Source organism: Numida meleagris, chromosome 17 (assembly GCF_002078875.1).
Source record: "Numida meleagris isolate 19003 breed g44 Domestic line chromosome 17, NumMel1.0, whole genome shotgun sequence".
Lineage (NCBI taxonomy): Eukaryota > Metazoa > Chordata > Aves > Galliformes > Numididae > Numida > Numida meleagris.
The window spans coordinates 6643963-6671683 of record NC_034425.1 but is presented as its reverse complement, the minus strand read 5'-3'; the positions used below and the strand labels follow the sequence as shown (position 1 = coordinate 6671683).

Genomic DNA, 27721 nt, shown 5'->3' with positions numbered 1-27721 from the left:
GTTCTGTGTCACCAAGGAGAGCTTCAATATCGTGAGCGAAACGTTGCCGTCGCCTCACGTGGTGCGCTCCGATTGCAGGAGGAACCCTCAGCACTCAGACTCCCCATGCATCGAGGGGGGGGGCAGAAGTTCTTTATTTTTCATTTCTCTTTTTCCACCCTGTAGCAAAAATGCTAAGTCATGGCCTGAACCAGTAACGGAGCACCTGGTGGGAAGGCAGGGCCAGCCCAGGGGAGCTCAGCTGCATGCAATGCACCTGAGTGAGAGGAAGGGCAGGAGCCAGGATCCACCCCTGCCCAGACCTCATTTAAGGGTTGGCAGTGGAGGTAAGGGGATCTTGTTGAAGATCCCTTCCTACCTGAGGTCTTCTAAAGGTAAGCAGCTTTTTTCCTTTATTCCTGTGCCCGCAGCTGTTGCATTTGTGCAAACCCTCACTTGTGGCACCTGGGGCCTTGCTGCTCTGCTGTCATTGCTGTGCTTTCCACCGTGTTACTCGCCTCTATATTCTTCTGTGACTGCAGAGCAATAGGGAAACAAGGCTGTTTGAGGGCCTTCGTTACACCCCACCTGGCTGCACCTTCTAATGGCCAGAGCATGACAACTGCTGCAGAGGTTACTTAGAGACGGCCAAATATTTGCTTTCAAACTTCATTTTTCCTGCTCCTCCTGGAGCTTGCAGACTTCACCTATGCTTTGCTCTGAGAGCAGGGCAGCGTTGCCATGTGTTAGTAACCTTTTATTTTTTTAAAATTGGCGTTAAAACCAGCTCGGTGCCTCACGCTTTGCCTTCAAACCCTATTTTCAAACACTTGGCTCGGGCGTGTTTTGCTCCTCGTTTCCCGGCTAACAAAATGCTTTGGGTCCCGCACTTCCTCGCGTTGCTGCGTGCGGTTCTGGAGGTGCGGGGGGAGGATGCGGGGCCGCCCCATGCAGCGCTCGGTGCCGCCGGGAGGTGGCACAGCGCACCCGGAGATGCTGCGGGGCACGGGGCGGTGCTGCACCCCCCCGAGTACGGGAGCGGAGTGAATCACTGGGGCAGTTCCAGGAAGGAGAAGAAAGGGCTTCTCGTCTTCTTTCTCGGAAGCTCGTTGTGCAAAATCCTTGTAGATGGGGAATTTAAAAAAAAAAAAAAAGGCAACAAAACCCACATTTAATATTGAGAGTGCTTTGAAGGCGTGCAGCTGTTGGGACAGTCAGCGCCGTGGGTCACCATGGCCTTTCCCATATGGGCAGAGCCCTCACTGACCCCTGCTCCCCCCATCTGCTGCCCTTGCTGCACTACCATCCTGCTTAAGGCTTCTACCGGCCCTGCCCAGCCCCACACACTGCAGAGATCTTCCCCTAGGGGCAGACTGTGGCCTCTGAGCTTCCCACCTGTGGGTCCGGAGCTGCTGGTTCCCAAAGCAGCCCGCATTTCCCCACGTTTGGCCCAATTTTAGCTCCGGGAGCACTGCTTTTAAGCACCTGCATCTGAGGTGATACAGCTGGGAACGACAAGGCAGTGTTCCTTTTGAACCGCTGGCAGCGTTCCCTTTCTAGGAAAGGCAGAACAGAGGGGTAGAGTCAGCAGATCAGGCATCTGGGGACCAGAACAAAGAGTTGTTTTCAACAAAACATTGGCTACAGAGCTCCTGCTGCAAACGTTGCATTCCGAGTAAATTATTGTCTGTATTTCCCTTGAATGGATGATTTAGAAAGGCGTTGGTATTGTTGGCAAACCACACACTATATCACTTAGCCCATGCTCAGTTTGTAACCAGAATAAAAGGTGATTTCCCAGAAACAGGGTTCTTTCTCTCCCAGTTTTCCCTTCTCGTGTTTTCATAACTGAAGCTCTTACTCAGCAGCAGCTTCATGGGGTCCAAGGAGATCTGTATCCAACCTCTGTCCCCTCAGTGGGGCCCTGTGAGTGCAGGATCCCAAGGGCAGTGCAAGGTGCTGTATCCTAGCACTGGGGGCTCAGGGTCCCTCTAGCTTTAGCAGCTCCCATGGGTGCTTCTTCCCTGTCCAATGTTCTCCAGGCACTCTTTAACGCCAGCTACACTTGCAGCTTTCTCAGCATCCCTGTGGCTGCAGGCTGTGATGAAGGGGATGGTGCGTGAGCTCACAGGAGCCCATTTCTTCCTTCTCAGTCTCTTGATACTGACAGTGACAGACCCTCACGTGAGATGTGGAGGGATTGTGGGTGGTAGAGCCACTCTGCAGAATGCTGGCTGGAGATTTCTCTCCTGCCCTCAGAGGAAAAATTGTAGTGGCTTCAAGGCCGGTTATTTCTCAAACTAAAAAACCCCCCATTCTTCCTTCTTTTTGTTGTCTGTTCTGAATTCCTGCTTAGCATCCTGAAAGCCCTTCACAGGATTTGCATTTAGAAAATGCAATGAATTTCTTGCGGTGTGGTGCATGGCCTGGGCTATGCCACGTGAGCCTGGACAGCAGAGTGCTGCTTTGAGTACTCCTTGTGCCCTGCAGCCCCTGCTTTTAGTTAAAAACCATTTTTAATAAACACAGAGGGAACACTGGATATTTCCAGAACCCGCTGCAGACCTCGCCTCCCAGCCCATCTGTGGATGAAGGGCTTAAATAGCTGAGGAAAGCTAAAAAAGGATCACTTATGACTCAATCCTGACCACCCTGATGGTGATCCAGCTGCTGGGTTGCTGCTATTGAGTATTTCCATGTGTTCAGGCCAGTGGGTGGCAGCTGGGATCCCAGGGCAGGTAGCAGCAGGCAGAACTATCACCCTGACCACGGCTGGGTGGGGACATGGCCTCGAGCTCTCCTGGTGGGTTTGGAGGCCCCGGCTTCTTGTTCGTGGGCCATACCTGATGTTACAGCTGGATCCAGTTTCCTGGGAGGGATGAGGTGGTGGATGGTGGTAACAATTATTCTGGTAAACCCAAGGATTGGGTGACTGCATGATCTTCTAGTCCAACCATTCACCTACCACCAATATTGCAAGGGAAACCTTGTCCCTTAGTACCACATCCATGCATTTCTTGAACACCTTCAGAGATGGTGAACCCAATCAAGTGGCAGAGCTGCTCCAGTTTGTCCCAAGCAGGAGGAAGGATGAGCCCTCAGCTCCCACTGAAATCCATCAGCTGTACTCACCTGACTCCAGTCTTGTCTGGGGACACAGTGTGTCCTGATGGATGACTGCTGATATCTTGAATAGCCAGAATTCATTCAGAATAGCACAGGATCAGCAGGATTCTGCCCTGTGCCCAACAGCCCATCTCCTCCCTTGGCCATCCATAATCCATTCCCTGCATCTGTGCTAGGACAAAGATGCACAGCAACAAACTGCCGCTTCCATTTTGCCTAGAACATAAGTTCGTGAACTTCTGCTATCGTTCAAGTATGATTTAATTGAAACATCATGCCTTACACAACCATCTCCCTCTCTCTGCTCTTTTTAAAAGCGCTTCCTGCTTTTTCCAGCTGGACAAGCGATCCTTCTGTCTTCTTTGAAGTAAATACTTTGTTGGGTTTGGCTGCTGTCACAGCCACACATAGTCCTCTGCCTGATATTTTATCCATCTGGTGCTGAAGGACCTCAGAATATTTTCACTGTGGAGTCTCCGAAGGGATTGAGATGCTGAGTGGAGTTAAGGAATACCAATGCAAGAGAAAAATGTTCTGCTTGGCTTTCACCTGTGCACTACTTCATGCTGAAATGCCTTAAAAATGAAATATCTGCAGCGATGCTTGTGGGGATGTCCCAGTGCTCACATGGTGCAGAGTGCACACGGGCTGCGATCACCAGTGGTCCTGGTGCAGCCCGCTCCCCACACCGAGCTCACGTGTAGGGCTGCAAGCCAGCCCCCATTTCCTCTTTTGTCTCAAGTGAATGGAAAAAGAGAACTGGACTCCCACGCCTCTGAGGTTGCCAACATCTGCCTTGCCTTGCTTGTTGTGCCTGAAGTACATCTGGCCTGGGCAATGCTGCGTGGGAAGGGGCTGTGACAAAGCCCTGTGTGGGCTGTAGGGTTGGCTGGGGACACACACTGCACTGTGTGAGGATGGGAACCACGGTGCCTTTCTGGAGCAGCCACAGACACCCTGATGTTCGGGGCTGGATCTACCCCCATGGTTTTATTTCATTATCTACCCTACCTTATCCTATCCTGTTTTATCCTATCTTTCAGTTTTATTCCTTTTAGGGATGCTCTGAAGAAGGCTGCTTGGTGATCAGCTGAGCCATGAGTTCTGGAGGTGCCTGCCCAGCACAAAGCAACAATGCCAGCCCTGGGCAGCGCAGCCACAGGCTGCCTGCAGGACACCAGCTCCTTGTTCAGCATCGCTCTGCTTTACCCTCCTCCAAAGTTTGTCCTGTAGATATTTTGGAGCTTGCATCAGTTCTTTTCCTGAAGTTCCTTGAAATTCTCAGAAATATCCGTTTTTGTTGTTGCTTGCTTGTATGTAAGCAGGTCTGCTTCTCTTGCATCTGACCCCAGCAGAATCATGTTACTGCTTGTGCTGCAGCTGTGAGGACACCTGGAAGCCCTGCGATTCCCACCCAGAAGTTCTCAATCCTCCCAGACCTTGAAGTGCAAAATGCCATCCCCAAGCTCCCAGACCTTGAGCCCATGATTGCCTTTTTGCCCCAGTCCCCAAGGCTGGGAAACTATCAGCTAGCACTGATCTTTCTAGGATGAGAGATAATGGCCTTAATTTGCACTGGGTGAGGTTCAGCTTGGATATTAGGAACAATTTCTTCCCTGAAAGAGCGGTGTTGCGCTGGCACAGAGGCCCAGGGAGTGGGGGGAAGTCTCCATTGCTGGAGGTGCTCTGGAACAGTGGAGATGTGGCACTGAGGGACATGGTCAGTGGGCATGGGGGGGTGGGTTGGGCTTGGGGATCTTGGAGATCTTTTCCAGCCTCAGTGATGCTATGATTTTCACTTAAACTGAAAGATGCATGCTGCTCCTTGCTGCTGCTCTGTGGTGCCTGTTTGGGGCACGATGCTTTGGGACTGGTGCTGAATGGCCCTTTGTGCAATGGGGGCATGCTGTCCACCCAGCTGTCAGCAGGGAAAAATGAAAAAAAAACATAAAGAGGGCATTATTAAACTTAGGAAAAAAAAAAAAAAAGAGCATCTCCATCACACAAGGGAACGTGTGGTGCCTGAGCAGGGGGCTGCTCGATGCAGGGAGGCAGACTGCGCACCGAAGCAACAGCCCTGTACTGCAGCCATGGAGGGGAAGGGACGGAGGCAGGGTGACCTCTGCAGGGAATGTTCATGAAGCCTGATGGTTTCCAGAAAAACTTCACTCTTGTTCTTTCTTTTCTTTCCTCTTTCTTTTTTTTTTTTTCCTTAAACAGCCAAGTTAAGCGCTCATGAACTTTTTGAACACTTTTGTCCATTTCTCCACTGCCAGCTAAGCTCTGCATTGTGTAGGGCACAGAACTGCTTTTTCCCAGCACTGGCTGTGGTCCAGGTCCTGGAAATCTCAGCTTTGTGCTGGTCCCTGTCCCCAGCTCCCACCCGGCAGCCTCAGGGCATTCTGGGGGTCTTTTCCTTGTTAAAGAAGCAAAGGTCTGCAGGTAGGGGCAGAAAAACAGAGGGGATCAGCAAGGTATAGAATCATTAAGGTTGGAAAATATCTCTAAGATCATCCAGTCCAACCATCAGCCCATCCTCACTGTGCCCCACTAACCACATCCCTAATGTATTGCATAAATGGCTTTTATACCAAGGTGGTCATGGCTTGCACAGCCCTGAATTCCTGACTGCTGCAGATATTGCCAGGACACTGAATGAAGCTCGTCCCTTTCCCTGAGTTTACATTTTCTGGAGCTGAGTTCATGAGCAGGTGACTGAAGTGTTTGGGGCTTCTCATGCCCCATTTCGCAGGGGTGGGAGCCAAACCGTTGTGCAAGCAGCAGGGAAATAATCTCTGAATGAGTGTTCTCCAGCTGCCAGGGCGTGTTTTGGAGCTGAGTGCAGGATGTCCACAGGCAGAGATTGCAACACAGCCACCACCGCATGTTATAGAAAGAAAACTGGACTTCACGTTTTCTGAGAAGGTTTTCGCTGTTACAGATGAGCATAGCTGTAAGGTGAGGGCATAACCGTGGGTTCTATGCAGACATTTATTGGAAGGATATAAAAAATAGAGTGTGAATTTTAATAAGATATAATTAAAGGCATCTCCTACTCCCATGCGTGGGTGGGAGATGAACTGAGGAGATTGGCAGTGTGTGTCCAGACTCAATGATGCCCCCAGATCCACCAAGCAAAGCAAAGCCTTGACCTCAGAGATGGGTTAGGAGCCACCTCTCTGCAATCCTTCCTGGTCCCTCTGCTCCAGCCTGCTCTGCTTGATGGGAGCTCCCACTGGTGCAGGCACGGTTTCAACAAGCAGCCATTGGAAACTCTCTTGGGGCAGAGCTCAGTGTAGGCACCTGCGTAGCCCCGGTGAAATGCCTTCTGCATCAGGGAGCAGCCCTTGGCTGATGCTCCGGGTGAGGCAGAGCCTGCTCCTCCTCCTGGTACGCCGATAATGGTAGTAGATACGTGCAGTTATCACATCACTTAGGCTAATACAGAGTAATGTGTAAATGAGCATCTTAGACCTTTAACTGTCCTCCTGCTGAAGTTGTTTCCATTCAAAAGGGCCATCCAAGGTTAGATCAAAATTATCCTTCTCCTGCTCTCTGGAGAGTTCCAAAAAGACCTAAATGGGCAATGGAGAGTTCTGATTATTTCTCGGACCCTCACTAGACTCTGTGATGCACCTTTGCAAGAGGTACATGCTGCTTCCCAACAGTGGCCAAACCAAACTAAATTCCACAATTTTCCACCACTTTCCTGGCAGAGAAGCCCTTACCAACCCCATGGGGCAGTTTCTTGCCTCCTGCCTCTGTGCTGGCCCAGACCTCTCTGTGGTTTTGCTCACACCTTGAGGTCACATACCTGAGCCAAAGTATTCAAAGAGAAGCTGTACTCCTCGAGGTTGAAGTTTTGTTTGGCTGTGGAGAAATGGAAATCAAGTTGAAAATTACCTGCTGGTGTTTCAGCTTTTATAGTCATCTTGCTTTGGTCTTACCTTCTTCTAGCTTGGAGAAAGATTGAGATAGGGGCAGTGCATCTTCCATTGGGACCTTGTAGACGAGCAAAGAGGGGAACCTGGAAGAAAAAGAAGAAAAGGTGACTCTTGCTCTAGATTGAGCTTTTGCATTCAGTAGTTTATGTCACGGTATGAGCTGGACCTATGCATGTTTTACTGTGGGCATAGCAACAGGGCTGGACTTGGCGGCATTACTGAATCAGATCACCACCCTGGAACTCTGACCCATCGATCTCTCTGCAGCTGAGATCCTGTATTTGGCCTTCCCCTGGGCATGGTTCTACTGATGATTTTAGAGATGAAGACACTGTTAATTCCCTATTTTGTAGTTACCGCTCCTGACGGGCAGCACTCGGGAAAATCCTCAAAATCTCAGCATGGAGAAGATCAGTGCTCTCTGGGTCCTTGACTTTAATTTCCAGCAGATAGCCTTTGCCAAACTTGTTCTTCAGGTACTGAATGGAGCCGATGCACCTGCAGGTGAGTTGAGAAGCACAATGTCACCATGAACCCACTGATGTCTGCTCCTTCCCAAATCCTACTGTTATGGGGACCATTTCACAAAGCCCACGGTGGAGGACTTTTTGGAGTGGGGCTGGGGGAGAAGCCCTGTCCTAGCCCCACTAATGCCCACCGTAGCTGCCCAGCCACCAGGATGGCCACGCGGTCGCACACTGCCTCTGCCTCCTCCATGTAGTGTGTGGTCAGCACAGCACCCGTCTCCTGGGATTTCAGGGCAGCACGAATCATTTTCCTGAGGACACGGAAGTTTAAAAAAAAAAAAAAAAAGAGCCAACACTACCTAGAAATACCAGGCAATTTTTATCAAAGTTTTGCCCCTCTAACTCTTGAAATTAACATAAAATATGTAACATTTTAAGGAAAACATCTTTATTTTTTGACTCAAGTCCGATTTTGGATTCTTCTAAACTCATGTACAACTATCCTAATATTTGCAACAAGGAGAACTTAATGCTTTGGACAGGAAGAACCAAGAAAACAGAGTTTCAGTTAAAAATGATACAGAGGGGGTGGAATGCTCTTTACCCAACCGTACACATCCGCTCCTGGTTTCCAGCCCCTCCCAGTACAGCACCATGGTGCCTGGGGTCCTGCTCACCAGATGCAGCGCTGCCCGTTGGGGTCCATGCCGGTCGATGGCTCGTCCAGCAGCAGGACCGAAGGGTTGCCCAGCATGCACACAGCGAAGCACAGCTATGGCAGGGAGAGGGGTTGGGGTCAGATCTTCTGCAGCCCCCGACACTGAGTCTTCAAGGAGCTGCAGGCAGCACTGCGTTCTTTACGAACATCAAATTTCTGATTGAGAGGAGGCAGGGACTTGGAAGGTGCAATGCGATGCTCTCCCAAGTAGCTGGGAGCACAGGTTGGTCCCACTGCTCCCGGAGGGCATTTTTCATTCAAGCTATGAACATTACAGTGCTCATTATAGGGGGGAAAAAAAAAGCACCTTTCTGGTTATCCCAGCAGGTAGTTTTCTGGTTGGCTTTTTTAAATAGCCTTGAAGCTCCAGGGCATTCACTAATCTGTGAGGAAAGGGAACAAAGGAATAAAAGAAGTTGTTATTCCCAGCTGAGTACTCTAATCAGAAGTTCCCAAAACGATAAGAAAGAGGAACTTTTTTCTCCCTGGCTCTGGGCTCCTGCTTGATTTCAGTAAATTGTGTTATAAAAACATGAGTGAGTACTCATAGAATCATTCAGGCTGGAAAATACCTCGAAGATCCCCTAGTGCAACACCAACCCACCCCACCTTGCCCACTGACCATGCCCCCAGGTGCCATATGTCCACCATTCTGGAACACCTCCAGGAACGGTGACTCCCCCACCTCCCTGGGCAGCCTGTGCCAGCACATCTCCACTTGAACCGAAGTGTACTGAATAGGCCACAAACTCTCTTCTAAAAACTCTCACTTGTGTCTACAGCATTATAGATCCACTCCACCTTGCCAGTGCCTGCTGAGCAGGCAGGACGTAAGCACCCTCCTTGTAATGGCAAACAATAAAATCAGAGATTTTAGAAGTGTGTCCCACAGGTAATGTACTTTAAGGGATCTTAGTGGTAAATCTTTCCCCACCAAATGCACTTAGGCAAACTGGAAATTTCCTTAACCCACTCGCTCAATCACGGCACTTAGTACAAAATCACTTTTACAGATTTGCTTCCTGAGTTTATTCCAAGGCATCTTCTGGCTCACAGAGGATTCTGACTTTCAGATCTCTTCACTGTGCCCTGCGATGTGGAATAAACCCTTGACTGACCCCAGGACCACCCTCACCCCATACCTGTGGATGGCAGTGGCCATGTCCTCTTTGTGCACGCCCTTCACGGCGGCGTAGACCTTCAGGTGCTCCTGCACAGTGAGGTCTGGCCATAGTGGGTCCTCCTGGGGGCAGTGCCCCAGGTAGCCAAGCTCGTGGTCCTGCAGCCAGCACGGCACGGCGCCTCGGCTCCTCAGCAGCACCTGCATGACCATGCTGCATTTCACACACGCACAGCCAAGGGTGGAAGGTTCGGAGGAAAACTATGGGCTTCACAGGGCTTTGGGGGGAGGAAACCCATGGGGCAAGGGGTTGGTTTTGCAACCCTCAGCTATGTGGCTCCTAGATATAATCATGGTGAATTAGCAGAGATTCAAGCAGACGTTAGAGTGAGCAGCAATTCGCCATCATTTTTATTCATACATAGCTCAATAGCACAATGTGTTTGATTAAAACACTGATCCCTAATATTGCTTTGAAGAAAAATATTGCATAGCTAGGCGCAAGCTCTGCACTTATAGCGCACATCCATCCCCTCCCTCCAGACTCCAGCAGCCTCCTACCTGCCCAGCTGTCGGCGTTGTCTCCCCAGCAATCACCTTGATGGCTGTGCTCTTACCAGCTCCGTTGGGCCCCAGAAGTCCTAACACTTCTCCTGAAATCAACACACAGCGTTTCTTAGTAAGACCCACCGTTCAGCAGAGATATCAGGCAGTCTCATTAAAAAAAAAAAAAAAAAAAAAACTTAGAAGAGAGTACACTAATATCAAAGATCACATACAATTATACAGATGTATGAATATATGCTCAGAGAGGCCGTTATTACTTCTCAGCTCCTTAGCTGATGCGGTGACGTGAGTCTGAGCATTGCTCCCAGAAGCCACTGCTGAAGTGACTGCAGTAGAGGAGGTGCTGTGATTTTGGATAATGGAGAGTCAAAGGTTACTGATTGGATGTGTCTGTGTTGCTCATTATCTCACTGGGCACACACTGGACGGGCATTAAACATGGGAGCAAGTGGATTCCACCTTGGTGTCATGGCTCAGATAACAGACTGTGCAGAGGATTAGATCTCTGGGTATGGCCAGAGTAAAACAGTTCTATTTCTCACCTTTTTTAACACAGAAGGAAATATTTTTGGTGGCCATTTTCTTCTTCTTCCTAAAAACGGAACCGGCTTTCTTTATTTTATACTCCTTGTAGAGATTACTGACAATAATAACTGATTTCTGAAAGCAAGGAGGAGGAAGAAAGATAAGTCTATTATATTGGTTGGCATTCATCCTTCTGCAGTATTTTCCCATTTTAAAATGCAAAAAAATTCTAAAGGTCTGAGAATTTGAGATGCCATGGAACATTGTCCATTTTCCACTTAAAAGGTTTCTTCTTTATCCTGATAGGACCCACTCTGTCCACTTGAGAGCTGGGTTTTCCCAGTGAGGAGTAGTACAGCCAGAGCATTCACTTGCCCTTATTAATCTTGGTGATTTTTTTTTAAACCAGCAATCTTATTACTGATATAAAGCAAAGGAAGAAGAACCACACTCAGCCTTACCTCCTCCTGACTTGGAGTTGCTATGGCATTTCTCACTGCTTCTCTTTCAGCCTTAACATCTTCATCTTCCTCTTCGGACTCCTCGGGATGCTGATGGCTGTTCTCTTTTCTTGGGGAAATTCTACAAATCCAACAGGTTCACCTTAGCATTTGGTCAAGATGTTGTCTTCAAAGAACAGCAGTGTGCTAGCAGTGCCTGTGGGGTGTGTGTGTTTATACGAACCTAAATACTGGGTCCTTTCTCAGAACTGGTCTTCCGTATTTTATCTCCAAATAACGGAGAAGGAAAACGAAAACCACAACATGGATGTAAGGCTGAAAAAAAAGAGGTTGCCACACTGACAGACTTGCCTTCCATACTGCTGTGGCTGAAGCTGGAAAGGTGGTTGCAGAGTTATAAAATATGTGGGGGGAAAAAACACGGTACGTGAAACTAAATTCCGTTGCCATTTAAACTCAGGGTAATCCTGAAGGCTGTGAACTCTGCTATCATTTACCAGTACTGCAGAAAAGATCAATGACAGAAGCATCAAGCGGCCTTGACTTATTTCCTCTTCCCTTCTCCATTTCAAAGGGGCTAAACTATTTTTGCACAGGTGTGTAATCTGTCATCCACATCCCCAAGATCCTCCTTCTATGTAAGATGAACTCGCTTCCTCGTAACCGAGGGTACAGTTTGGGAGACACACATTCCTAAATAAAATTAATCTTAAATGTTTTCTTACTGCAAAGACAGCTATTAGTACGTTGGTGTGTGGCATGGCTTCAATTAAGTCAGGGTCTTCTATAAAAATCTGTAGGAATAAAAAAAAACACCATGAAGACCTGCAAGTCTTTTACATAATGCTGGTTGGTGTTAGAAGGTTTAAATACAAATGACAAATACATCAAGAATGCACAAAAGCTTCTAATTTACCCCAGATATTCACCATAAACTCTTCCCTTTGGGAACTCCAGTCCTATTCCAGAAAATGCTGTAGCACTCAGTAGATGCATCAGGCTCTTTTTTGGGGGGATGGTGGTTTGTCAGAACAAAACATCTGTTCTCCTCTCCTTTGGGGGCCCAATTGGGGAGAGGCTGGAGAGAGGGGGACGGGGCAGAGGAGGGATCCTTTCTGGTTGGACTTCTCTCCTAAGTCCCTTATGGCACATAAATGGCCTTGCGCGTAGCTGGGGGGTTTTGTTAGATTCTCAGCTGCCTTTCCATGGCCAACCCCAGTTGACGTGCAGTAAAACACTTTGGGAGTATCCAAAACTCTCACTCCGTTTCCATGCGAAGTCAGATGTGTAATCTTAAATATTCTCTTACGATTTTTCAAGCCAAGGTGCTCGACTTTGCATGGAAAGAATTAAGAGTGCTTACCTCATCTACAGTCATGGCCCATGTGAACGAGAAGCAGTCCCTAGCAGTAGTGGACAGATGGAGAAATTCCATCTGGTCTGAAATAATTACCCAACAGATGCCAGTGCAGCCTGTTACCTGCTCGCTGTTGATCATGACGGCCAATGGCGGGTACATGGGGATCAGCAGAGACAGGAGGTAGAGCGAGATTTCAGGGTCAACTGCATAATCCATGAATCTGCTGATAACAAAAGTAACAAGGCATACCTACAAATGAAACAAGAGGGTTACTAAGCTGATAAGAAGGGTTGTGCTCCTCACCAGTCATAAAAGTTGCATGGATCTACCGTTTCAAATCCCTGTGGAATTTCTCAAGATGGACAAGAAACATAAAGGCAAGAAAGGATGAGAGTGCAGGAGGTCCTCATCTGCCTCTGCTGCTGGTTTGGGTCATCTGGGGAAACTCCCCCCCAGACACAGTGCTGCTTTGCTCAGAAAGAAGCAGTATGGGATCCTGTTCTGTTCCCATCTCACTTCATGCTATCCTATCTGATCTACACAGAATAAGGGAATGGAGCACAAATTCCCCATTGTTTTGGTTTTGCATCTTTACCTAGAGCAAGACTTTAGGGGAAGAGAGAAAGAATGGCAGTGCTTGTAAGGAATGACCCAAACTGTGAAATGAATCCTTCTTTTCAGAATTGTGGGAGTGAAGGGCTGGGCAAAAACAGGGGGACTGGCACAGAGCAGAACAAGGTGACAGGGATTTCTATAGAATTTTTTGTTATAAAACACATGCCCTTATCAGTGTCCTGAGTCTATAATTGGTGTTTTGATCTCTAGTTTGTCTTTAAATACTCAAAATACATTTCTGTAAACCCCATACTGCATTATTGAGCCATATGCTTACCACTATTAGGATAAAAGACCAAAAATCACAGTTCCATCCTTTCCGAAAGAAGAAGGAGATCAAATAGATGAAGAAAATGATAGAAACTCCATAGCCGAAAGCACCCATGATCTGCAGAGAAAAGTGCTTTCATTAGAGAAAATGGAGCCATGTCAACAACCAGAAAGCTAAATAAGGCAATGTGGTTCAGTTTACGTAGTCATACATTAAGATCAGGACATTGAGAAATTACCACAATTTGACAGCTTAGTGTACAGGAGTGTATTAAGACAGGATTTATTGTCTTTCTTTTCCAGCCGGGGAAACTCACATTATAGGAGGTGATTTGAGGAGAAAGGCAGTAAGGATCTGGGGACCAGGAGATGTGCCACCATTGGCTGCACCCACATGTTTTCTTCGTGCCTGCTACAATGAGCTGCTAAAGTCCTGCTGAGCTCCTGCATGATTTTATGGGTATATTCTCCAAAACACTGCCACTCTAGACATGGCTTCCGCCTCAGCTAGCCCTCCTCTTGCTGAAAGAATTACCCAAATCCCCCGCTAGCAAACCACTGAACACTAGAACAGAACGTACCAGCAAGAAGAAGCTGTCAGCGGTCCCAGATACCTTGTTGCTCATTGCAAACTGAACCCCGAACATGGAGAAGAGAAGGAGCCAGCAGAGTGGGACGTCAACCAGTGCCTGCCCACACCAGTACGCCGAGGGGAAGAGCCCCGAGACCCGCAGCTGGGCACAAGCTCCTGTCTGGGAAGGAATGTGCTGGCCACTGGAACAGCTCCAGGAAGTGAAAAGCTAATAAATCTCATAAAAAGCTGTTCCAATATTGCAGTATTTGTAATATCGTTGTTAAAATCCAATGGTTTTTTTTGTCTTTTAGCAGTCTATGCTGGCTGCAATGCTGGGCATACGGAGAAATCTAGATGCCCATCATACTCAAATGGATGGCCTCATGGCAATGCAGTTGTAACCCTTCTGCTCATATAAGATTTGCTGCATTTCAATGAATTTACCTTGTAGTCCTGCAGGTAGCCCATTGCAAAGTGAGGAGGGAAACCTGGGAATAGCAGCAGCATGTAGGTAAGGTAGAAAGAAACAAAGTAATCCCAGAATCGTGGATTATCTATCTGAAAACAAAAGAAAAAAAGCATTGGTAGAAAACATCTATACTACAATGGCTAGATGCTACAGTTCATTTTATAGCATTTCTTGCTGTATAAAAGAACTTAATCTGTTTTTAAAACTGCTTCGCAGACCCTGACACTTACAGAGTAAAAAGGATGGTTCCAGATCCGGATGTGTGCAGTGGAATTGAAAGCTCTCAGCAGAGCGTTGCTGATGATGTTCACAAGCACTGGGAAGCAGTTGATGGCCTCCATGTGGCAAAAGATGGTAAACCTGTAGCTCTTCAGAGAGCAAGAAACCAGGATGAAAACTCTTGGCCAGGAGAATTCAGGCCTGAAATAATACAGGTCACTTATGCCTTTTGTGTAAGAAGCTCATTGAAAATCCGTGTAACTGTACTATACAAATAGAATCATAGAATGGCTTGGGTTGGGAGGGACCTCAAAGATCATCCAGGTGGAGGAACAAAGTCATAAAGTCTCCTCTAGCACATAGGTTACTGGCTAAAATGCTCAGTAATCTTTATCCCTGGGGGCTTTATCCAATGAAGGTTCAGTATAGTTGAAGGCGGAACCTTGCTTAATTAGTGCATTGTTAGGAAGAAATGGTAGGATGGGAGCAAAAGTCCTCACCTGGCCTTCACGAGATACTTTAATGGCCCCATTGTATTTCAGCTCCTCTGTGATATTTTCCTTGCTTGTAATTTCCACTGAGAGATCTTGGCTCTCAAGAGCGTGGATAAAGTCCTCAATGCCTGAGCCTGATGCAAAAGCCAAAAGCAGAGAAACCATAATAGTGAGCAACAAAAGGATCTTTGATGGTTTCTTTTTTTGAATCCATGAACACTAGACATAACCAGAGAAAATCTAATGACCATGGAAGCCAGACAGTACGGATGGAGCAGGTCACTGCACAGTAATTTTTGTGAAATTAATGGATGACAGTTTCACTGACTGACATTTTGCTTTTTTTTCCCTTTTATTCCTTCACTGAGTTGTTACAAAATGTATTCTCCTGATGGTGGTCTGACGAAGCCAACAGTATCATTCTCTGGCAAAATAACACGAAATAGCATCCACTCAAAGGAACGACAAAGGTAAAATTCTGGAAGAAGACTGTTAATCTGATCAGGATTAATTTTGAAAAAAGCAGAAATCATTCGGGTGGAGGTCAGGATTTGGGGGGCAGGGGAAGAACTAGATCCCCTCTCATCCCTCCTGCTGGGATATCCTTTTTCATGCCGTTGCATTAGGATCTCATCTGCTGAAAAGCATCAGCAGGCTTCATTTACAACCCATTAAATTGCGAGGAGCCCGGCTCACCTGTGCTGTTGAGCACCAGCAGGTTGGTGGTCTCAGCGTGAGCCCTCGTCCGCAGGGGCAGGAAATACCGCGAGGAGCAGAGCTCCCAGGCGCTCATGTTCTCCCAGACAGTGACCAGCGCCAGTTGCAAAACCAGGGGGAGCAGGAAAACCACATAGAGCAGCAAACTGCACGGGGAGAGAGGTGAATAAACACTTTGCAAAGAGAGATTTCGCAGGTTGTGTTTGTGTGTTGGGAATGATAGACTATCACAGCATCTCCCTTCTGTTTCTTGTGAACCATCTGGAAACGCCAGCATGGCAGACTGAAGACCAGTGGGGTCAAATGAGTTCAGACATCAACAACATTACAGAAGTATTAAAAAAATAATAATTAAAAAGGAAGTCTGAAAGTAATATTTTCCTTCCTCTGACTGTACATATTAGCTCATTTTAAAATTTCCTTCCACATCTGAAATAAAATTGTTCCTTAACATTCAGAAAGTCAATGGATTTCCCTTGCATAATTTACTCAGTGTAGGAATGAAAATGCAGAGAAGACACCGAGCATCAAAAGTGTAAAGAGGAGGAAAAGAGGAGAGAGGAGGGATAAGAGGCACTTGTATTTGAGGCAGATTTAATATTTACCAGCAATGGAAAAGAAGCTGCTTTTCTCTCCTCTGAGAGTAGATTGCCAAGATCATTCATAGCCAAGACCTGATATCAATTACTCCAAATGCTCATCAGAACAGGGCTGTGAAATCCATCCCCCTCCTGTGACTGCCCCCAGCTCCAGCTCTACACAAGAGCATCCCTTTTATACTCACATGGAGAGGAGGTTCTTCACCGAGCCCTTGAGCTTTAGGAAGTGCACTCGTGCCACGGCAGAGACCTGCTGCCTCCAGAGTGCCCAGCCGCTGACCGTCACCCTCCCAGTGTCCGAGAGCAGCAGAGAGCCTGGCTCCATCTCCTCTGGGCTCCGTGCTCCTCCTTCTGCCCACTCCCCAGGGACACGTTCATCTGCAGAGAGTTTTCCACATGCTGTTATGTCTGAAACCAGCTTCTACACTGCGATGTCAGGGTGGTTGTAAAGCAGCTGCTCTCTTGGCTGAGGGCTGAGTGTTGACAGCCACAATTGTACCTTCTTGATCCACTGCAGCTTCTTCCAGTCTCAGGAAGACATCCTCCAGGGTCGTCATGCTAACTCCATAATTGATGATTCCCTGGTCAGAGCAGCTGTCGAGGCCCCTGAAGAGATCTGCATGATGGAGGTATGGTCAGTGCCACCAAGGCATCAAACACTAGCATGTCTATGGACCAGACTTTGGATAGGTGAAGTCAACCTGAGCGGGGTATCTCCAATCATGGGGAAAAGAGCAGAGCAGTAACTGCCAGCAAGCAGGGGAGTTTGGAGGGAACCTCAAACTACCAGATGCACAATTCAGTGAAAATTTCCTAGAATGAATCATAGAATCAAAGAATGGGTTGGGTTGGAAGGGACCTTGAAGATCATCTAGTTCCAACCTCCCTGCCTTGGTCAGGTTTTTCCATTTAGCATCAACGTTTCAGGCAGCAGGGCTGTGGGACTGCCAGACTGATGGGCACAACTGCTGCAGCAGGTATGGGGCGGTGGCCATTGCATGCAACAGTTTTATAGTCTTCATGTGACCCTTGCAGAAGTTCTTCATTTCTCTTTCCCCACGTATATTTCTGTTTTCTTTTTGTGTGGACAATTCTGAATTATTTTCATAAACATTACCTGGGAATTTATTCACGTTTCCTAATGGCAGTTTGTATCTCAGCTCATATTGACCATGTCCTGAGAATATGACGTTGGGGATGTACTGCTTAACCAGAGATGTCACATTCTCTATGTCACAAGAATCACTGACATGGATCCTGTTCAGTTGAAGGGAAAAAGCAGATGGTCAATTTTGAAAAGAAAACAAACTACAAATGAAACCAAAACAAGCCTGTGTTTGCTAGGATGCATCAAATTGTACTTCATTCCTTAATTTGGAGTTAATTACTTCTTCAGCTAATTTAACAGAATGTGAATCCAGCTCATTTTGTTGTTTTGAGTTTCCTTTTTACAGTCATTCTATTGGATTCATGCCTATTCCCAGACACTGGTCACTACAGCTGAAGTGCATACCTTAGGTGATAGCCGATCCCCCACTTATTCTTCAAGAACAAAGAGGAGCCGACGCACTTCAGCCTCCCATGTGAGATAAAAGCCTTGCGGTCTAAAGAGGAAAAAAAAACCACAAAAAATATTTTAAACTGTAGAACAGTGATTTAATTTTTTCTTTCCTACATCTGGACCTCCCGTGGGCAGTTCAGTGGTGTTTTGAACTTTTCTGGAGGGCAGATCCTATGATCCAGATTTTCATCCCAAGTAGATTGGCCCAGAAAAGGACTTCCAGCTGCAGGGATTCTCTGCAGGGAGGCTGAGCCTGTGCTTACCTGCCAGGATGTCGGCCTCATCCATGAATTGGGTGCTGAAGAGGATCACCCGGCCAGCTCTGTGCTCCTTGAGGATGCTCCACACCTGGTGCCGGGAAAGAGGATCCAGCCCCGCTGTTGGCTCATCCAGGAGCAGCACCTGCACATGGGATGAGATCAGACGTTCCCCACTGAAGGAATGTTTGCATGGCTTGTGGGGTTGGTGTTCCCTGAGAGCCTCTGGTCCTGGAGGCAAGAGCCAGGCCACGCAGCGTGCAGGAGCAACCACTCCAGGCACTGCTCAAGGGGACTCTCTGCTTTAAACTAGATCTGCAAAATTAAGGTAAAGAATTTACCATCTTTCTGGAATAACGATGACCACTTCAAAATTACTGAATATTCTGTATATTGCAGAGATGCTTTACCTGTGGGTTCCCAAGCATGGCTATTCCAATGGATAGCTTCCTTTTTTGCCCACCACTCAGTTTCTCAGCTTGAGTGTCTCGCACATTACTGATATCCAGCAGTTCCAAAATGTTTTGCACCTAGAAAAGTACAAGAAAGTCCATTCCCAGCACCAGCTGTCACTCTGTCCTTTGTGAGCCACAAAGGAGGTGTGGCTGGGGTCAAAGGAGTCATTTCTAAGGGTGTGCTGGATCGCTTTGGGTGCACCAAGGTTGGGTCACTTTGGGTGCATCAAAGCCCCAGGCTCCCATCGAAGGGGAACTTGCACTTACCTCTCGCTCTACCTCTTTGGATTTGATGCCCTTGATCTCTGCAAAGGTTTGCAAATTTTCTTTCACTGTTAGGACTTCAAACTGTGTGTTGAATTGTGGGCAAACACCGATCATCTCTCTGATCTCTTCCCTATCTCCTATCTCTGAGAGCTTGTAGTCATAGATGGTTGCAGAGCCTGTTTATACAAATACATGTGATGAGGGGAAACAAGCTGGGTTTTGAAGCTTTGAAGTTCACTCATCCTGTCTTATCAGTCCCATCCTACCTTCAGAAGGTAAAGTCAGCCCGCTGAGCACATTCAACAGTGTTGTCTTTCCAGCCCCACTGTGCCCGAGCAAGGCAGTGATCTGACCCTCGTAAATATTTAAAGACAAACCTAGAACACAAACAACACTATATCTGGGGAAAAAAATGAGGTTTTACTTCCCTCTGCTCATTGTCAAAGGCAAGACAGGTCCAGAAGTACAAGAACTAAGTAATAATAATTAGTCAGAAGTCCATTGAGGAAAATTGAGGACATATTCTGCAATCCTAAAACTGAAGGCAGAAGAAGCTGGTCTGGACTTAGCCAAGAAGACAGAGATATGACAACATAAAAAAATCTTTCTTCTTCTCTTTTCTTTTTTGGGGAATGGAAAATCGGTGGATTAAAACTGAATGAAGTAGTAATCAGTTCCATCATCATTTTAAGCAATTTTTCAAGCATTGCAATTAGTATTTTCTTTCTTTGATCATCTGAAATATTTGCAGAACATGAATCTTCACCTTTAGCAGAAATTAATATCTCAGCTTTCGTACCTCTCAAGGCTTCTGTCTTCTTGTCTTTCTTTTTGTATGTTTTTTTAATATTGTTGAATCTAAAAAGGAAGGAAAGGCAAATGTTTCAGAATTCTTGTAAACAGATCTTGGTGTCCTTTCTTATTCTTATGTGTCAAAATGACAGAAATGGCATGGGAAGTGTGAGCTTGAGTGCTCGATATGCAGATGTGGACATTGCTAGCTGGTACATGCTAACGGAGCACCAAGCCTTGCAAAGACAAGGTCAGGCCCATTGCAACAAGTGCCCTCTTTGCAACAGGCTGCTCTCCAGGTTCTCCTTGTTGTCTGTAATGGCTATTTAACAAAGTCCATCGCAAAGCAAACAGCAGAGAGTCTACCGGGATTTCACCATTAGTGACCTGAATTATCTGTTTATCTCATCAACATTTTACTCCCATTTTTCCCTGTGAAACAAAGGCTTTTGCAAAACCCACGTGAAGATGGAAACAGAGCTGATGGCAGATTGGTGCCAGCAGGAGCAGTGACCCAAGCAACTGAACAGCACAATCCACAGTTCCAACCTGATGGCCTCCTTCCCCCTGAACTCAAGGGGCACTGGCTCCACATCGTCCCCTGGGGGGTCCTCGGGGCTCCCAGCACCTCTGTGGCCTTCCCCAGGGGAGCCCCTCCTGCTCCGCATCCAATACGAGGGCTTCAGGCAGAAAAGTGGCGGGGCTGGGATGCCGTATTTACCTGGCACGACAGAGTAAAAGATGGCGTGTCGTTAACTGAAGGCACCATCAGAATGCCATCCTGCAGTAAACACTTCTGGAGATTCTGAAAACTGCCTGCCTCAAAATTGGTGCTTTGTCCGGTTAAAAAATGGTTGGGGAATTTTCATTAGTGTGTGCATAGGAGTTGGGTTAAGTAGCACAGGAAGGTGGCTTCAAGGCACTTTCTAATGAATTTCATCATTTATGTAATGATTTAAGAGAGTGTCCGACATACAATAACCCTATTATTCTCATGAACAGTTCAAGGGCAGTGTAAGTATAAATAGAAGGGAAAACAAAATACTGAATACTTCATTGCCTTTGATCTGGGAATTACTAGAATATGCCAGGGGTAGAAAAGTCCCTCAGAAGTGTAATCTTTTCTTTCTCAGTCCAAGATCTATTTTGGTTGACACAGACAAGGGAGAAGCCCATCATTTCTGTGAGGAGCTATCACACAATCCATATAAATCAGAAGTATAAAGGAGGAAAGTATGGCCATAAGTATAAGCCATGCTTACCCTGCAGAACTTTGTCGAAGTAGATAGCTAACAGCATGTACAAGACCGAGTCAAAGGTCAGCATAATGTAGGTTGAAAGTAAAAAGTATGATTCCTCCATCAGGTTAGAAAAAGAGAAACCTATTCCATATCTTTCCAAATTGAAAATCTGAAATAAAGGACAAAGTAGAAGGATTTTCATGCTGAAAAACAATGCAAGTGCCATCAAATCATGGATGCTGTTAACTTTGTTAATCCCAAAACCGTGTACGTTGTTAACACTATTGACTCTGTTGAGATGATGCCCCGTACCTTTGCAATGCCAGCATTGAATGCAAAAGGACAAAAGAGGCTGAGAAACCAATTCAAAGGTTCTGGAAGGTTTTCTACCAGCACTGAGAGGCTCAGGCAGCCGAAGAGAAAGGTGATGAGGAACCCCATGGAGCCCACAAGTTTGGATGTTCTCAGGAGGGAGCAGAGCATGAAGACCAGGTGGACCTGTAAGAACAGAAGCTTTCTTCAAGCCCTGGAGTAGATAAATATCCTTAACCAGTAGTATTGCCACTTGCCAGGTGAACAGGTCTGTGTAATAAAATATGACAGAAGTCCTTTCTCAGTGGGTAGACTTGAGTTTCAATCAGGTCTTCTATAGCCAGCCTACAACTCCAACCACTCACGGAGGCTGGGAACCCACTCAGCTTTTTCACTTTTTGTGACCAAATACAACGCTGACCACAGTGTACAGGGCTCTTGAGCAATGTTTATGTTCATGACAACATCAATAAATCACTCAGTGAGAAAATCTGGCTCTCAAACACAACTTACACATGCAAGGCCATACAGGAAGAGCAGCAGTAGGATGGCAGAGAAGCTGCTGGCGTAGAAAGTCTCCTGCACCACCAGGGCAGTCAGCAGGCAGGACAGGACCAGCACGTAGACAGCGTACAGCAGGCTCCAGGAGAGCCTGGAGGTGGAGAGCTGGCATTATACAGCTGCATAATGTTGATGCAAAGTCATCTGGATGGCAGAACCATTTTAAATTAAAACACCCCCTACTTTCCAGAGTGAACCCAACCATATCTTATGCAGAGCAGAGAGCATGGCCCACTTCAGGAAATTCCCAAAGAGGAATGGCCATGTTCAGCCCTTCTGGCTTGTCCTTAGAGTACTGGGGTAATCTCAGAAACACATTTAATTTATTAACATACTATGAAAGTGCCCAGGAGTGAAAAGGGAACTCACCAAAATGCCATATCGTGTAGCCCCATCAACTTCATCAGTACTTTGAGCTTCTTCTTTTCTCTTACAACATTCACGGATAAGAAATACATGAACGAAGAGAAGCACATCACAATGGTAATCATGAAATAACTGTACTCTAATGTAATTGAGGAGATGACACTCCGGGACTTCATGCGCACACCAGAAATGGATTTCATTTCTTCCCAAACAGAATGATTTGCCACCACCTAAAGGAATTCAAGGTCAAAATATTAATATTCCGTTTATTTTCTACAGCAAGTTGTGGCTGTACAATGAATCTTCTGATTCAGCTGCCTTAGAATGCTTTTTTAATATTACTTTTTAATGCAGCATTATAGACATCAGGGACTAATGCAATAAAGTGCAATGGGAAGGGCTCAGCTGGACTTCCTCCCTCATCTATTGAAACCAACCCGCACAGCAGCTGTTTGTGCCACCCACTTTCCAGCAAGAATTGCTTTTTCTGTGACATTTGGGAAATGCAATAACCAAGCAGCGTTGTTACGCTTGGTTCCCAGCCTTCAAGGAGCAAATGCAATTTTGAAGAGAAACAAAAGTTAGCACAGCTCTTCAAAATGAAATTGAAACTTGTCATCTTCTGCAGGAAACTGCTGATTCCATCCAAGTCGCTGCTGTCGCTGCCAATAACACTCAGGCAGTATTTGCTTTTTCTGGAGAGGTTTTCTAACAAGCTCATCCCTTGTTATTGTCACAGAACAATTTGTCTTTCCTAGATAGAGAGAGATATATATTTTAAAAGGAGATGTACTGTGGTTCACAGCTTTGATTTACCTCTATAATAGCAGCATCAATGCTGGACTGCAGAGACAGGAAACCTTTGTACCAGTACCTGGGGCTGTTGCAGTATCGCTCTGAGTAATTGTAACAGGTATCTGCAGGGATGGAGGGAAAAGGGCATCACTCATACATACACAACTGATTTAACAGAAGAGGCAAATGGAAGGTTCAGATCCTCTGCAGGAGCCAATAGTGTAAAAAATCCCATTTTAATAAGAGCATCAAACAGCGTCAGAAAACAGCTGTGTACCTATATATCCAAGGTTTTCATTTGGAAAAATCACATTCTCAACAGGAAACCGGAGGTGATAGGAGAAGTTGTTTTTAAATACAACCCCTAGAATCTCTTTATTCAAAATCCAGGCTTCCTCCAAGGCTCTCTCAGTGTCCGCTGCCTCCAGTTTTATCCCTGGGGTTTAAAAGACAAAATATTGCAATGAGTTTTTGTAGCACTGTGAAACACAAGCACAGGCTGTGGGCGTAGATCCTGCTTTGTTGGGGCTGCACCTGACCTCTCATGTTCTCATTACTGGACAGGGCACAGCTGTGGCACCCCTAAATACTTCACATTTGAGAAATGTACCTGGAAATAAATGAATGTATGTGACCCAACAGCATTATTCACTACATAGCGAACATCAAGTCAGGCAAAGTTTTAAGGTATAAAACCATAGAATCGTGAAGGTTGGAAAAGACCTCTAAGATCCCCAAGCCTAATCTCAGCCCATCCCCACCGTGCCCGTGGACCATGCCCCCATGTGCCACATCTCTGCTGTTCTGGAACACCACCCTGGGCAGCCTGTGCCAGTGCATCACCGCTCTTTCAGAGGAGAAATTGTTCCTAATATCCAACCTGAAGCATGCACTCACCTCACTAGCAGTTTAAATTACTTGAAACAGTCGTGAAGACCATCTCTGAAGAAACATTTGCAAGAATAGGGGATATGGGAAGAATTTTCTATACTGATGGGAGATACACGAAAACCACTTCAACGCAAATACGTGTTATAAAAGGTTGAATAACCCCAAAGTGAAGTATTTAAAAGACAAATCATACCCGTCATCACAGACTTTGAGGCCACTGTGTTCATAATGTGCCTGGTGGCCGCAGTGACGGGGGTGAAAGCGACGGTGACGCCGGTGGCATTGTAGGCAGGGTCATCCAGCTGCCCCAGGCGGCTGTGCGGCACCTCGGGGTAGCGGATGTACAGCATGAAGTTGCCCACTATGAACATCAGCGGCAGGAAGAGCAGGGACAGCATCCACTCCTGGGTGAGGGGAGCGGAGAAGGGGGTTTAGTGGTACAGCAGTAGGGGAGCATCTCTGTTGGATCGAGGTAAATGAGGCACCGAGTCGCACTGGTTTCTCGGTCAGTGATTGACTAATGAGGTCGTTGTGTTGTGCACATCTCCTCAGAAAATTACTCTGCTTGGAGAACCCATCAGTGTTCTTCCACGTCATGCAAAAGATAAATATACTGGCTAAAAAAGTAAATGTGTTCACACCCAGTCAGACCTGATTGGCTTGGGTGCCCTTAATATCCAAGAGATGACAACAACATGATCAACTAAAATCACCAAAATCTAGATACATGTAATTTTAATGTGCTTAAGGCTTCACACCAAGTGCTGGAGCAACACTTGGCCACGGCAGAAGCTGAGCTTTTGAAATGGACTTTAATACTACAGAAAGAAGTGGAGGTAAAGAGGAAAGCAGGGATTAGACCATCTTCAGTGGTCACTTCATTTTTTTTTTTTTAAACCTACTTGAAAACTCTGCATTTTCATCCTCCATTTGATGAGTACATTTTTCCACAAGAGAATTTTGGTTTGCTGGAACACACTCAGATTTCTCTGAAGTCTCCTCATCTTTGTACCTAGAAAAAAAAATAATTAACTGCTTTCAGATACAGCAACACTAAAACATCAGTGACTGTTTTTATTTGTACAGCATTTGCATGCATGCCAGAAACACTTTCTCCTGTTTTCCGAGAAGAGCTGAAGTCTCTTGGTCCCTGACTCTATCCTGCACCAAAGGCCCTGATTGTCATCACTGTGTTCCTCATCCTTGCAGCTCAGCACTATGACACCAATTATAACCCACATTTCATGCTTCCATGCTTTAGCATGGTAAGACTGGGGGGAGCTAACTCGGTAATACAAAGGGGAAATCAGACTGCACGACCTAATTGGCTTGGGTAGCCTGAATATCCAAGAAGTGACAAAAACATAGTCAAGTAAAATCAACAAATTCTAGCTGCATGTGATTTTAACATGCTCTAGGCTTCACACCAAGTGTTGAGAAACTATTGGCCGTGGTACAAGCTGAGCTCAGACAGAAAACAGAGTCAACTGAAGGCAACTGGGAGCTACGAGAGAACAAATTCTTGGAAGTGCATTCATAGAGCTGCGTTGTTGGAGCTTTTCATAGGGAACAAGACAGAAAAAACAACCATGAGTGTGCAGTGGTGGTTACTCCATAAGATCTCGCAACATCCTCAAATCTGTGGTCAAAGCAAAACAGTGATTTGTTTCCTGGACGACAACTAATGCTTGTATTGAGCCTTAAAGAAGCAAGGCATAGTGTGTATTGCCAGAGGAAAACAGAGGATGAGATACGTCATGTTAACCATCAGGAAAATAGTCACGGGTAACTGAAATGAGTGAAAGGACAAAGCACCCAAATGTGAAAGGGAAACCAAACTCACACAGCCAAACTCTTCTGCTGCTCAAGTACACTTCCAGACAATCGTTCCTTGATCTTCTGTATGCAAAGTCGCAGGTGGAATTCCTAGAGCATATAGAGACCAAACCCTTCCAAAGCTCCTAGTCATAGAGAGGAAAGTGTACGCTGTCCTGTTCACTTTGGGGAATGATGCCTTGCAGTGCTGGCAGTTGAGATGCAGCTTATCTTCTTCAAATATTTATATTCACATCACCCTCTCCCTTATTATTCTCCACATCACCCACATGGATGTTCAATATCAGCTGATTTCAGGGATGTGTGTGCCCAGCCCAAGGAATGACCATGTTCTGTTGGGGTGACATAATGATGCCAAACACTCAAAAAGCTGCAACAAATGTTATTAACTCTGTGGGACACTTCAGGAGGGTAGGGACAGTGATCTGTTATTTCCCCATCACACTGCAAACGGATTCTTCTCCTACAGAAGCCCTCAAAAAGCATAGAAAAATATGAATTCAGCTTGTTATGGTGATCTCCAGGCTTCCTTGAGGTGGCGAAGTTAACCCAAACCTGGACAAGCTGATGCACGGCCAGAGTTCCAGCTTCACAACCAGTGATTGCAGTGGAATGGAGAACTGGCCAGCAGGTCCCATTGCAGATATCCCATGTGTCCCCTCCTCACCACCCCCAGCTCTGCCTGGCCCCAACCAGACTCAGTGGGAATTTCTAAGAGTGAAAGACAGATTTTTTTAAAATTCCATCTTTAGCTTACTCTGCTCCTACGTGTGTTGGATGCCCTAAAATACTGAATGCAGCTGATTTGTACCACGTCCACCTAGCAAAAAGAACTGCCAGAAATATACCTCTGCTGCAAACTGAGCTCCATTTGGGTGTTACTCTATATCAAATTGAGATTAAAAAGCCTCTGTTATGCTTACAGTGCCAGTAAGATTAATCCCAGTCTTATTCGACCCTGTTTCAAAGACACCCAGTGACCCATCCCTGCATCCGTGTTCACCCAACATTATTTATGCTTAATTACCGAGTGCCTTCATCCCTCTTAAATACTGTTTTTCTCTTCTTTTAAGAAGAATGCTTGAGCCTTACCTTAATGGGAGGGTTTGACAGGGATCCAAAGCTCGCTCTGTGCAATGCGCCTCTGGACGTGGGGCTGTCGGGGAGACTCTGGCCAGTGGCTCTGCTCGGAGCTCCTCTCTTCACGCAACTGCTCCTTCACGTGGACATTTCTGCCAAAAGGCATTCCTCACACAACCCCTCACTCCCCCCCCTTCCTCCTTGGCAGAGCTTCAGATTTATTTACGTTATAAAAAGCAAACAGAGCGTATTGTTGTGGAGTTGCCCAGGCGGATTTCGTAGGGAAAAAAAAAAAAAAAAAAAAGTTACTCAGGAAATTCCTGAGCCTTGGCCAAGAGAGGAAAATTCAGCCCAACAATAAGCCATACACAAACCCTTTATCTGGCAAACCCTTATGCTTCTCAGCGCAGAGAATTCAACAGAGCTATCCCGGCACGCTGCTGGAGGAGGGAAGGTCGCCTGTTTCCTATCTCCAGTGACAACGGTTTTCTTTGCAAACTCAATGCACCAAGTCCCGGTGGAGGAAGAGCAGTGAAGTGCTGCCACCTGGATGGGAACAGCCCTTTGCATTACAAAGCCTCATGCAAACATTTAAATCAACTTGGACTGACAGCGTGCACGCTTTGCTTTTGTCCTGGCTGGGGCTGAGCTGCAGAGCTCGCCTGCCCCGTGGCGGTGGTGGGATCGAGAAGCTGGGATGGGACAGAGACGGGGATGTTCCCTCTGCTTTAGTGCTTAAATGACATTTACATGTTTTACAGCTGGACTCAGACACACTTTTGGGTGTCACAAAGGAGGACGCAGAGCATGCCAGTGCATCTCCTTGCAAAGAGAGGGGAAATGAAGTGAGCGTACCAGGTCTCAGTGACTCTCAAGCAAAGACATCCTTGCCCATCTCCTTTTCAGGGGGTTGAAGATCCATACAGAAAGCAGCTCCTGGTGGCATGGAGTGGCCTGACTGGGAAGTTTCCCTGTCAGGAGCAGCCCACGGCTGAGGCAGGGCAGTCACCTGCATCCTCTGTGTCTGCATAACTCACCTGCATCATCTGCACCTGCCTCATCCATGCCCCTTGTACCCACTTC

At 46.5% G+C, this 27721-nt stretch overlaps 1 protein-coding gene and 2 long non-coding RNA genes across 6 annotated transcripts; 2 read left to right on the top strand and 1 right to left on the bottom strand.

The window, feature by feature from the left end:
- LOC110407360 lies at window positions 1-13975 on the top strand. The gene is made up of 4 exons (XR_002443864.1): window positions 1-374; window positions 4164-4325; window positions 7403-7553; window positions 13456-13975. It is a non-coding gene; the product is annotated as an uncharacterized LOC110407360 (long non-coding RNA).
- Window positions 6060-27199, bottom strand: LOC110407359 (ATP-binding cassette sub-family A member 10-like). 4 transcript variants are annotated; one of them, XM_021414998.1, is made up of 40 exons: window positions 26651-27199; window positions 25566-25890; window positions 24625-24734; window positions 23916-24126; window positions 23109-23267; window positions 22853-22953; window positions 22040-22266; window positions 21623-21761; window positions 21110-21295; window positions 20819-20966; window positions 20106-20277; window positions 19564-19622; window positions 19031-19141; window positions 18765-18940; window positions 18453-18572; window positions 18049-18187; window positions 17738-17828; window positions 17342-17481; window positions 16724-16840; window positions 16410-16602; window positions 15605-15771; window positions 14915-15042; window positions 14426-14563; window positions 14171-14284; window positions 13734-13904; window positions 13160-13270; window positions 12388-12516; window positions 11633-11701; window positions 11131-11222; window positions 10908-11028; window positions 10464-10581; window positions 9916-10007; window positions 9377-9555; window positions 8542-8617; window positions 8194-8288; window positions 7708-7827; window positions 7407-7547; window positions 7053-7132; window positions 6920-6975; window positions 6060-6680 (listed from the first exon to the last, which is right to left on the bottom strand). In XM_021414998.1, exons 3-40 carry the CDS (start codon window positions 24724-24726, stop codon window positions 6582-6584), a joined length of 4887 nt encoding a protein of 1628 aa, XP_021270673.1. In that variant the 5' UTR covers window positions 24727-24734; window positions 25566-25890; window positions 26651-27199; the 3' UTR covers window positions 6060-6581. The 4 variants fall into 4 exon arrangements, with proteins under 4 accessions (XP_021270673.1, XP_021270674.1, XP_021270672.1 ...); XM_021414999.1 differs by having other exon boundaries at window positions 25566-25648; XM_021414997.1 differs by lacking the exon at window positions 25566-25890 and having other exon boundaries at window positions 26651-26848; window positions 27013-27199.
- On the top strand, window positions 16718-17846 carry LOC110407361. Its single transcript, XR_002443865.1, has 2 exons — window positions 16718-16853; window positions 17679-17846. It is a non-coding gene; the product is annotated as an uncharacterized LOC110407361 (long non-coding RNA).

Bases quoted from the DNA above. Each gene is read 5' to 3' on its own strand.
- LOC110407359 (XM_021414998.1), bottom strand. From the start codon at position 24,726: ATGAGGAGACTTCAGAGAAATCTGAGTGTGTTCCAGCAAACCAAAATT. The intron at 20,278-20,818 runs GTAAGCATGGCT...CTGTCGTGCCAG, and splicing joins CTTCGACAAAGTTCTGCAGG to GTAAATACGGCATCCCAGCC. The intron at 11,223-11,632 runs GTAAGAAAACAT...CTTTTTTTTCAG, and splicing joins TACTAATAGCTGTCTTTGCA to CCTTACATCCATGTTGTGGT.